The sequence below is a fragment of the Panthera leo genome, chromosome D3 (assembly GCF_018350215.1).
Source record: "Panthera leo isolate Ple1 chromosome D3, P.leo_Ple1_pat1.1, whole genome shotgun sequence".
Lineage (NCBI taxonomy): Eukaryota > Metazoa > Chordata > Mammalia > Carnivora > Felidae > Panthera > Panthera leo.
In genome coordinates, this window is record NC_056690.1 from 72,673,456 (window position 1) to 72,685,605 (window position 12,150).

General features: G+C 36.2%; 1 protein-coding gene across 1 annotated transcript in view; it reads left to right on the top strand.

Moving 5' to 3' along the window:
* DCC (DCC netrin 1 receptor) overlaps positions 1 to 12,150 on the top strand; it is a 766,352-nt gene that overhangs the window by 680,937 nt on the left and 73,265 nt on the right. Inside the window, exon 22 of the mRNA XM_042909706.1 lies at positions 8,022 to 8,087. Coding sequence (XP_042765640.1) covers positions 8,022 to 8,087 — 66 coding nt within the window. The remainder of the gene's footprint in view (positions 1 to 8,021; positions 8,088 to 12,150) is intronic.

A 12,150-nucleotide genomic window follows, 5' to 3' on the forward strand; every position in this document is an offset into this window, starting at 1 on the left:
TTTAGATCAGAAATCACTATCTATAGTAGCAGAAAAGACTCCTTAAACCCAAGATTGAACTTTTAATATATGAGTAGAACTTGATTTGACACAAATGATTGCAGAGGGAAAGATTACTTGAACCTTTATTTAGAGAAATCCTAGAATGGGAATATCAGGATGCCAAGAAGCTGCTCAAAGAATGAGGATTGCAAGCCACATTCAAGGGACAGTTAGGGAACCATTATGCAGAATAGTGCACCATGGGGGGGGAGAGAGAGAGAGAGAGAAATTGGTGAGGATTTTGTTCTTTCTCTGCATTCTAACACAGTAGTTCTCTGGCTTTCCTATTTTTCTACACACCAAGTATCTACTGTCTACACTGTCCACTGAAGATCAGCATGCTAGCTTGTATGCAGATCCCTGCAAACCCCATTCACTCTTGCCTGCTGATGCCAGTTATTTCTTTCTTGGGGAGAGGGGTGCGAGACCATGGGGCAGGAAAGGAAAGGAAGACATGGAATGGGAATAGGAACAGGCATAGGAGTAGGAGTAGGAATAGGGCCTAAGTATCCCTCATGTTTGAAGAGTTTCCCTAGCCTTATTTGTCCACTTCTGCTATGTGTTTTCCGAACTGTCACCTTTACTGGCCCCATTGCTCAGCATGGTTACAAACTGGACTATTTCCTTTGTCTTCCTAAGTCTGTGGTATTCTGTGTGTCCTATTGAAAATGGAGTTACCGCCTCAAGTCACACTCCCACATCTGAACTTTCACACTCACACACCAGGATCAACTCTGAGAGATGCTCTAATTTCTGTCCAACTCTCTCTCCCATCCTTCCTTTAATTCACCTACTAATGGTAAAATCGTCGTCAGAGTCAAGCCTATTCAGCTGGTTAAAATGAGTATATTAGTTAGTCTTTCTGACCCACAGTTTACTCACCTATAAAATGGAGCTGATAATATCTGCCTTGTAGATTCATAATTAATATTATCCTCATGCTACTTATTACAACAGTCTCTTGTCATTTTTTCTTCACACTCAGCCACAATACTCTGTCTAAAATACATATTCAATTAAGTCACTTTTCTGCATAAATATCTGTAATGGTCCCCTGTCTTCTGCAAGAGAAACTTTAGAGTGTTTGGTAGAACATATAGGGACTTTTATTATTTCGTGTCTTCCTGTCTTTATAAGCTTACCCACCTCACTCTTTACCTGATCTACTCATCTTTTAATTCTCAACTCAGATGTCACCCTGAAAAGATTTCCATCATTTTACTAGGCATAGTCAATCATCCTATTTTTCCATTGTGGCACCTACTTATAATACTCTTAAAACTTTGAATATACAATGTAGTTTGTAATACTCCCTTAACATTTTCCCCCTCGCTAATTTATGAGCCTTTGCAGTAGTGACTTTATATCCCTAATACTTAAATAATGGGTCCATTCAATACAGTTGTTGACTAGATGAATGGAACATGGGCTGATACATGAATGAAAAAAAGGTTGTGCCCCAACAGTGTCATTGTTTATATATACTTGCACTGAAGTCAGTGTGATACTTATGTTCTAGTGTTTTCATACTGTAGTTGCAGCTTGCTAACATGCAGTCACTTGGAGAAGAAAGAGCTTCCATGCTCTTTTGTTACTTCTTGCACTGCTTGGTAACTTTCATTCAGACACAAACATATCTCACACTGCCTTTGGGATAAGCTTGTGGACCATCGAGGTAGGGGAGAATTTCATGATCATTCAGTGGCTTTTAAGAACAGCTGCTCCTTTATAATCCACAAGAAATTCTTCCTCATTCTCCATGTTTTAGTCTGGTAAATGAGCTAGCTCTTGGGGAGATCTAGTCATCCAGGAGAGGGCCCATATTTAGAGGAACAGGAGGGTTTTTAGATTCTAATAAAGACAAGGCTGCATCTGAAAGTGTTGTCTTAGACCCATATACTGGCCATTAATGCAGATATACTACAGCAAGGATTCATACAAGGAGATTCTGGTGAGAGGAGAAAATCCCATAATCACCATATTATTAATATGTATGTATGTATTTTTTTTCTTTTCTTCTCATTGGCTGACATGTATCATCATGTTCAGAAATCCAGATACCAGTTAGTCTAGCATAGGGCTGTTTTACTCTGGTGCTGGCAAAAGAAAAAGAATGCAGTGTTTGTAATTTTTTTCTACCTTAGAACATTTGTCAGGCAACTCTTCACCTGTCTGTTGCCAAACTGCAAAAGACTACACATATGCCTCAGGAATTTAGGACCCCAAATCACACTGAAATGTCAACCAAGAGCCATTTACTTAAATTGTTCATGTCTGTGATGACTATAATTTCTATTTTGTCCAGGAGTGTCCTGATTAATATGCAGATCCAGGAAAAATTGACAATAGCACCCTCTTCCATCTTAAAGTGTCCTGATTTTCAAAATTATATGATCACCCAATTCATAATATTTGTATATAAAAAATAATCTTAGATTTTAGATTCACTTCTAAAGATTGTTTTAAAATGAATTTGCTTTTATTGTAGTCTACTCTGTTCATATTTTATTGCATATGATCAGAAATTGGAACTTCAAAAAAATAGTGCCTCTCCTAGTCAAGGAAAAGATGGACAATTGCATATTTGGTTCTCGTGCACTGTGTCTGACTCAGAATAGGTCATCAAATACATTCCCATTGCCACAAATTACTGCTCTTAGACTTGCCACAGCTCATAAATATAAGGAGATGTTTTGAAGGAAGGAAAGTAAGAAGGATTTGTTGAGCACCAAGTCTGAATATGTGGCAGGCATGTTAGCTTTCCTTACATCTGAAGTAGTAACATTCAATCAGTGAGCTTTCTTTCATGTTTACTTGCAAACAATGTGTTGATTAATTCTTTTCCATTAATATATTTTTGAAATATCCTAGGCATGAGTTATGATTTCACTTCCTGGTTTTTAGATACCCTGATGCCTTTGTTCAAAGTCAGCAGTATTATCAACTGCATGATAAATTGATCTCTTAGACACTTTTCCAGCCTCTGAAAAATCATCTGCTTTAAAATAGGTCTCCATATGATCTGTGTATTGGACTGTAACACTCTATTCAGGTGTCATTAATAGATATCCTTTATCCACTGGTATATAAGACACAAAATCAATTCAATTTCCATCATTATCACCAGAATTATTTTCAGAAAATCAACTCTAAGATCAAGAAGATACCTCAGTGCTCTGCATCCTTGGGAGGATGTGTATTAAACATTTGTTAGATGACCAATCTATTCATTCGATTTAGATTATGGGCCATATGTTTTTCTTCAAATTGATTGAATGGCATGGGTGCCATTCTGGAGGACTCTCTGTTGTCCTCACTCGGAGAAGGTAGATTAATGAATAGATCAGAACTACCACATCCAGTTTTCTCCATGTCCTCTGCAGATTAATTTTCCATTAACTCCTCTGTAAACTTAGAAACATCTACTCTGAAAAAAGCCAGACTCTAGAAATCCCAGTTGAATTAATCTTTGGTAGGGGCTGAAAAATGTTTTATCTTGGAAATATTCTCCATCTGCCCATGTCTGCTAAAAGTAGGGACATAACGTAAACATTAATGTTTCATCCTGCACACACACGCACACACATGCACACACACGCACATACACACACACACACCACAATAAAAATATAAAAGTAATATTTTAAGTGATATGTAAGAATAAGAACATAGAAAATAACTTGTATAATAACTTAAACTTTTGTTCATATTAACAATACATCATTGAGCATTCTAACTCACATTAGTCACTCATCAGGCATTGAGAACACAGTATACATGTCATTTTAGTAAGCACCAAGGAATATAACAATAAGCACACTTCCTACAGGAAGTCATACTGCCTCTGTTCACTTTCCCCCTCAATCCAGAGAGCAAACAACAGGAATATCATGGAGACTTTAGCTTTTGCCCAAGGAGGAATTTGTCTCTTGCAAAAAAAAAAAAAAAAAAAAAAAAAAAAGAGGAAGAGAAGATCAATCCTTTGAATAAAATATAAAAGTTTACTCTTGGGGTGCCAGGTAAGCATCTGACTTCAGCTCAGGTCATGATCCTGTGGTTCATGAGTTTGAGCCCTGCCATCCAGCTTTGTGCTAACAGCTCAGAGCCTGGAGCCAGCTTCAGTTTCTGGGTCTCCCTCTCTCTCTGCCCCTCCCCTGTTTATTCTCTCTCTCTCTCTCTCTCTCTCTTTCTCTCTTTCTCTCTCTCTCTCAAAAATAAATAAACTTTATTTACTCTTTAAGTGACTTTATTGCTTATGTTCGCTCTTTAAATGACTTCATAGCGTATCATATTGTAAAAATTCCTCCTCAAGGGGAGGAATAAGAAATTTCTGGTTTGGACCTACTTAATAAGTACCTAAATAAAATAAATTTTAAAATATATAAATAATTTTGAATAACTCTAAAATAGCCATACACTTCCTTTTTTAAAAGTTAACCATGGGCTCATTTGTTTTGTTTTATCGTTCTTTGTGAAAGCACCATTTCCTGGTTTCAAAACCTAAGGAAAAGTAGAAAACATTTGTTTTAATTATCAAAAATTTCTGGAAGAAGTGATTTTTGGATAAAATTATCTGGATAAAATGCCTACTTGGTTAAATGGTGTATAAATTCATTACTCTTCAGCATCTCAATTCCTTTCCTCCCCCTCATTTCTATTACAAAGAAAATATGGGTACAGAGTCACACAAGAATTCTTTAGATTCTGTAGAATGTATATTTTCTTCATAAAGCACATTCTGATTACTGTGTCACATAAAGTCATGATACTACTAATTCTATAAAAAAGAAAGAAGAAACTACCCATTTCCAACTTTTGAACCATGTTAAGCCTCATTTGAATACAAAAAGCCTTTATACATTGCTATTTACTAACATTATTTTTATAAATGTTATATTTAAATTTCATGTATTTATTTACTTACTTGCAATTTTTAATTGTGAGAAATGTTAGAGATTTAGGGCAGTATGGAAAAAAAAAGAAACTTAGAACTTTTATGGAAAATATAAGTACAGAACATGTAAGACTGAAAATAATACATTATTTTTATTTGCATGTAGTTCTTTTAATAATATTAGACAAAAAACCATTTTAAATTAGACCTAATAGTATTGTTATAGCAAAAGATGGGATAACTTGTTCTTAAATCTTTAAGGCCAGTACGAATTAAAACCATCTGCAGTTAGTTTTTAGATTCTATATAGGATCTGGATACAGTGACCCAACTTGATCTGTCATGGCAGGATCCTTACCTAATACATGTTTTTTTTTTTATATTACCACTTCCTCAAGGACCTAGGACTGTGCCTTATGTTTAGTAGGCCCTTAATAAATTCTGAATGAACTGTTACCTGTTTTATGCTCCATTAATAAAACTAAGACCTCTGGGATCAGACAGTACTTTATACTTTTGCATCAACTGACTTTCCATCTTGAAGATTCCCATTCATCTTCTGTTTCCCTAGATCGGTGCTTATGAAATTAACCAAGTAAAATAAACACATTTAGCATTTGATCCACATCAAAAAGCCCTTAAAAATGCTTTGATGTGCAAGCAATAGCACTCAGGGTCCTCTTGGTCTTCAGTGTCCCCTCATTTGACAACTTTGTGGTTCTTGCCTTAAAGAAGTGGGAGAATCTTTTTTGTTTTAGCTTATTATTTATCCATAAAGGAAGCCTTTCTGGAAGTTAAAAGACATATTTTAGAAAGGAGAAGCATACCCGCACACAAAGTTAAAATTTGATTCTCACGTCTTTAGATGAAGAGATCCCCAGACTCACCAATATCCCAGAAATGAGTTTTGTGTTTCCTTAGTGAAGTGGTTCTAAGACTTTACATTACCATAAATCCAATCTTGCTTGTTGATGATATCAAGTTTCTTTAAAGTACTTTCTGTTGGGTTTGTTAAGAGTTACTTAATTTTCTTTTCTGGTATCAATCTAATTATAACCAACAAAAAGTTAAGCAATGTCAATATACTAGATTGTGTGGGTAGAATGCTCAAGTTTTAAGCTGCCCTCTCTTATTTAGAAAGATGTCCTGAATTCCTTTATCTGACATGGAGCCTAACCATAGAACATCTGGTTTTCTCCTACCTGTTTGAAATTCACAGTGTAATCAATAGCCTCGCTAAATCCAGGGGGTGCTGTACCCATAGAGCTTTATGTCTGAGTAATATATGGATGTGCTTGTGGGCTTGTTTCTGCATCTTCCCACAAACTAGCTGGGAGTCTGAGAAACTTCATTAAAAAGACATTTGTCAGGATGCTAGAGGAAAAGGAAAATCCTCCACAGACTATTTACCTAATTTCCAGCCAATACAGGATTACTCCCACCAGGAATCATTTATTGCTTTACTGGCCTAAGTGATGGCACTTTGGCTGATTGCTTTGCAATCTAGTTGCTTTCAGCTGTGAGAAAAGCTACCTTAATATTCATACAGAACTTCTGTCTCGCTTCATTTCTTCCAACATTGATCTTACCGTGTCCCATGGGCAAAGTTTATCCTCTGCTTATTGAAACCCAAATGTATCAGAGTCACACAAGGAAGGTGTTTGGGAAAAGGCTTGTGCACATTTTAGTCAGCCCACCAAAATGTTCCCAATGGCTGCTTATTTCATTTGCTTCTCTCCTGCCTACCCTTACGGGAGACCACAGTCACTGGCCAGCAGATTTGAAATTTACCGATTGATGCTGAAAACAGATTATGGTGTGATTGGATTAATTTATGCACTGCTTGTTGGAAGCTTGATATCCTAACTTCAGCTCGGACTTGATATGAAAGGAATTTTTAAAATTCTGAACGTATAGTCTGTTAACAAGATTTGGGTTTGTTGCTCACAACTGTTTTGCAAATAAAATGATGGGATCTTGAGAAAGCTTTAGCAAGAGGAGTGTCTGGGATGCCAAAGAATGTCACAAGAGCAGGACTTAAAAGAAGAAAAATAAAATCTAAGCAATGTGAGAAAACATCCTATGTTATTGTAGCTGAGTGCCTCAGGTGGCTTCCTCTACGTCATCCACTGATTCTAACTGCTCACAGAAATAACTCTGAAGTGAAGAAATGGAATATTAGCTGTATTCTTCTATGTGTTTGCATATAAATTCAACTCCCAAATGTGTTCTTATAAATTTTCTACTTAATAGACATTCTAGAATTCAAAATCTGAAAAAACTAATTACAGTTCCACAAATGTACCAATAGAAAAAGGTATCACCTGTGGTGAAATATCATTACTTAAATTTCAATTATAGCACAATTCTGGTTATTTCTGGCTCAATTCTCTTCAATACTGCTTTTACAACTGTTGCACACCTACTGGAAAGCAGTGCTTCCAATAATGTGGTGTTAAAGAAGCCTTCTTTCTTCCCTGCTGTGTTTTTAAGAAAAATTCAGAACAGGTATGTGAGCTGTGCCATAACCCCATTCTTGACTCTGTATCTCTCATTCCCAGGCACCTATTTTGCACATACCACAAGGACTGCTCAAAACCCAGTTATAAGACAAAATGTGCAGTCCCCTTGTAGGGTAATAATGATAATTTGCCACAAAGTCGTGTCAGATGGATGGACCTCTTGCAGCATGAAAGAGGTGGGCGTCTGCCTCTCTAGGAGCCATGGCTGGCACCCTTTCTATTCTGAGATGTTACACTGGGACTCAAACCACTGCTGTACCTTCTGGGGACACTTTTATAAGGAGATTGGAAGGAAAAAAAAGTGGGGACAACTTTTCAAAGAGGAATTGAATTTAGCTTTTTGTAAAAAAGAGTCTATTTTCATGACAGATTTTTTGACACATAGAAAATAACATTTTTTCACAAAACATAATGGTATTAATAGTCTCAGACTTTCTTTGAAGTAGCCAAAATGCCTTGTTCAATTGTGTGTGTGTTTTAAAATATTTATTATTTTTGTCTGTTTCATTATGCTTTCATGGTGTATATCCACTAACATGCTGATATGTTTTCCCAACAAATAGGTCGTCATGGAGATGGAGGTTATTGGCCAGTTGATACTAATTTGATTGATAGAAGCACTCTCAATGGTAAGTCTATCAATTAGATTCTATTGGATTAGTTATATTAATTAAATGGTTAATTCTAGAGTGTCTGAGGCAATATTTTTACTTACTGAAAGTGTTAAGAATCCCAGACCTAGGATTTTAGTGGGGTAATAGAAGTATTAAATTATATATAAAAAAAACAAATATGAAGTTATTAGCAAACCTGTAGTACATTCTACCAGGAGATAATGCCAATGAGAGTTGAGTGCACAAAATAGTCAGTTGAAAAGTTCAAGCATGGAAAATTTTATAAATGATTCAGAGTTGTTACTAATATAATACCTACATTTTAAAGTGTTATATGTATTTCAAAGGTTTCCAGGGGCTCCTGGGTGGCTCAGTCAGTTGAGACTTCAGCTCAGGTCATGATCTCACGAGTTGCGAGTTCGAACCCCACATCAGGCTCACTGTGTCAGCACAGAGCCTGCTTCAGATCCTCTGTCCCCTCCCCTCTGTCCCTCTCCCACTCTCTCTCTCTCTCACATTAAAAAAATAAAGGAATAAAATGTCTCCAAAAATTTAATATTATTAGAGAAAGGTGATCTCTAAGGGAGATTGAACTGAAACCCACTTAGTTTCCTAAACTGAAGTCACTAAGAATTTTTGCTTAGAGAATTTACTCTTCAGAATCCTTTAGCAACTTATTGCTAATTTTTCTTCACACTCTAAGGATTAAATGTTTATTTCTGCTCATCCTGATGGACCATTCATATGCTTTGGGGTCGGCCAGAAATAATTTCTAGCACTGCACAGAAGAAGCAGTTGGTGTTAGTGTTGGAGCTGTCTTCTAAGATCTTGTCCTCAGTTTTGCTGAAATAGAAACTTTGGGAGAATGGATTAATACAAGCCAAACTTCTAAGGGACTGATGTATATATGATAAGTTCCTTTCATAGGTTTTTAAACATTTGTTCAGTTGCTGTTGTTTCGTTTGGTTTGCTAGATATATAGTTCATATAGTTAAAACACAAATATGAAAACTTGTGTACTCATCAGCAAGGTTAAAATATAAAATATTCAACATATAATTGAAATCTGTTATATATCTCTGCCTCATCACATGCTTCTCCACCATTTCCTCCATTCCCCATTGATGTAACCACTCTCCCAAATATGGTTTTTACTATATAGATATATATCCCTAAACGTTATAATATTACTATACATGTTTATCACTTTATAAAAATGGCATCATAGGATACGTATCTTGTTGCATCTTGCATTCATCTTTAATTTTGTTTTTAAGATTCATCTGTGTGTTTACAAATACTCCTAGTATTTTATTTTATGAAAATAACACAATATGTTTATGCAACAATTTTAGCAGGTTTTCATGAAAAATTTGATTTCTGAATAGATAAATATTCATTTGAATGGTCTTCTATTTAAAAATCCATATGGGTTGGGACACCTGGGTGGTTTCGTCGGTTAAGCTTCCAACTTTGGCTCAGGTCATGATCTCACAGCTTGTGAGTTTGAGCCCCACATCGTGCTCTGTGCTGATGGCTCAGAGCCTGGAGCCTGCTTCAGATTCTGTGTCTCCCTCACTCGCTGCCCCTCCCCCACTCATGCTCTGTCTCTCTCTCAAGAATAAATAAAAATTTAAAAAAATTTTTTAATAAAAATAAAAATCCATATGGGAAGCCAAATTGCAATCTAAAAGTTGCTTACTGAGTGAGAAATTGAAATAAGGGGTTCAGCTAAGTGATTATTTCCTATTATAGGTAATGATAACCTAATGCATCTATTTTCTCAACGAGGACATATATGTATGTGCAGTAGACCAGATGCTCCATTTAAAGGCTCAGCCTCCCCTCCTCTGTCCAGTATTGGATTCAGGAACATATATTTACCTGTTGACTTCTTTTCTAATTACCAGGCATACCCTCTTCTGCTATTAATGCAGTTTACTTAACCAGATAAGTATAAATTCTTACATTTAAGCTTCCTAAATATATTCCAATCATACCTGTCTAAGGTTATACCCAGAATGCTCTCTCCAGGTTGCTACAGTCCTCACCACGTCCTATTGTCTTGTACACACATCCTCTACCCACATCAAGTAACATTATTATCTCCTATAGGTATTTGAAAATTAGACACCTTCTATAGCTGGTGTCTGGATCTGATAGTTTCCAGGCTCTCAGACACACAAGGGACACTTTAGGAAGCTCACAACAGAAAGTTGAGAGGAGGGATGTGTTGGGACTGAAAACAGACAAAGGGCATGTTCCTTCAATAGGTTTAGATAATGATGGTTCCCTTCCCAAAACTGTGCAAGTTTCATCAACTCATTCTTTTGCTTCAAATTTTATGTCAAGAGTCAACAATATGCCAAACACACTTCATGCATTCAAGTAATCAGTTAGAAATGCCCCTAAGCCATCACTGTGTGCAGGGTGCTTGCTATACTATGCACACAGATTGAAAACTAGACCTCCACAGGAACAACAAATGAAGAGGGGGAATTACCCAGGTGGATAAGGCAGAGGAATACACTTCAGGAAGATGAAAGAGAGTGAGAAAAATCCCAGGGATATGAGGGAGGGTAAAAGAAGGTCATCATTGAAATCGTGTGGGGAAATAACATTGTAGTGTTTTTTGCCCTGAGATGGGTTCTAGGTTTAGAGTCCATGCCAAGAATTAGCATGATCCCCTTTTTAGAGTGATCCTGCAGAGCTGATTTTCAGATATGGTTTCTACAGAGAGTTTCAAAATGGAATTCATCCGCAGCTAAGGGCTGACTATCTATACTGGCACAGGATGGTGTTTTTTGAAGAGACAGAGTGCCAAGAAATTAAGAAAGAGCCGGAACAGTTAATTGAGAAGGAACAATTGTCCCTTCACTGTTTCTACCCTCTAATAAGCAGTGGTCATGCATGTTAAGGGTGGAGCCAGTGTAAGCCACAAACATAAAACTAGGCATTCTCTTAAACGACATGTCCTAAAGAACTCTAAGTTTGAATAGAATTTTCAAGTTTAGCAAGTAAAAATACAGGAGGCCAGAAAATTTGAATCGTTTCTAATCACCTATATATATGAGATAAAGGAAACTATTGCACGAAATTTCCATTTCAAAGTATGTATGCATCTCAAGGTGCACATGTACAAGTGACTACAAATAACTGAAATTTGATTGAGCCAATATAGCAGTCCTAATTTTGGATCAAGTTTGAAAGTTTGGTATTGACTATTTGAATTTGCCCTTCAAAATAAAGTGAGATTTCTGAAAAGAAACCCCAGACCACCAAATTCGATGCTAACAGGTTAAGTCAACAAGAACTTTTCACAGGAGTCAGATCTCAGATGAAGAGAATTATAGTAATTGATGGGAATGCATGTTATTGTATTCTTTTTTTTTTTTTTTGCCATTTAAGATTCCTAGTCAGAAAAATAATTGCAATTAAATTTAGTCTGATATACATTATCTCACTAGAGAAAGTCATGAAGATAAAATAGAGGAACAATAGCCAGTGACTTTGAACCAGCTTAGATAGATCATTGCCCATCACCCCTTCTCAATTTTCTGCAACACATAATGATGTTTTAGGTGTTTCATGTTAAATGAATGGGATGAACAAAGCACCTGAATCATTTCTAGAATCTTTACTGGAATCACAAATTATTACAGGCTACTTGATTGAATTGATAACCTCTAAGAGACATGGATGGTGGAGAGCAAACTCAATCTGTTTCCCATTCTATTTTTCTAACTGATAAATGATGGTAAATATGTAATTTGACTTTAGCTTAGGTTATTACGAGCAAATCAGCAAAGGCATCTGAAAAACCCTACCTTTCTAATTAAAGTTCTGCTAATGTCTTATTATGCCTTAAGAAGGGTTATAATTTCCAATCCAATGTACAAATGAAAAACCTTGACTGATAAAACTCCAAACCCACCCAACCTAGGCTGAGTCAACAAAAACATTTTAAAATCTGAGCTTTTAAACCTCATACACCAGGAAATTTTCATATATCTCCTCTTAGAATGACTGAATTAGAGTTTTCCTATCTCTCTCTACACTTCCTGTATTCATCCTTCAA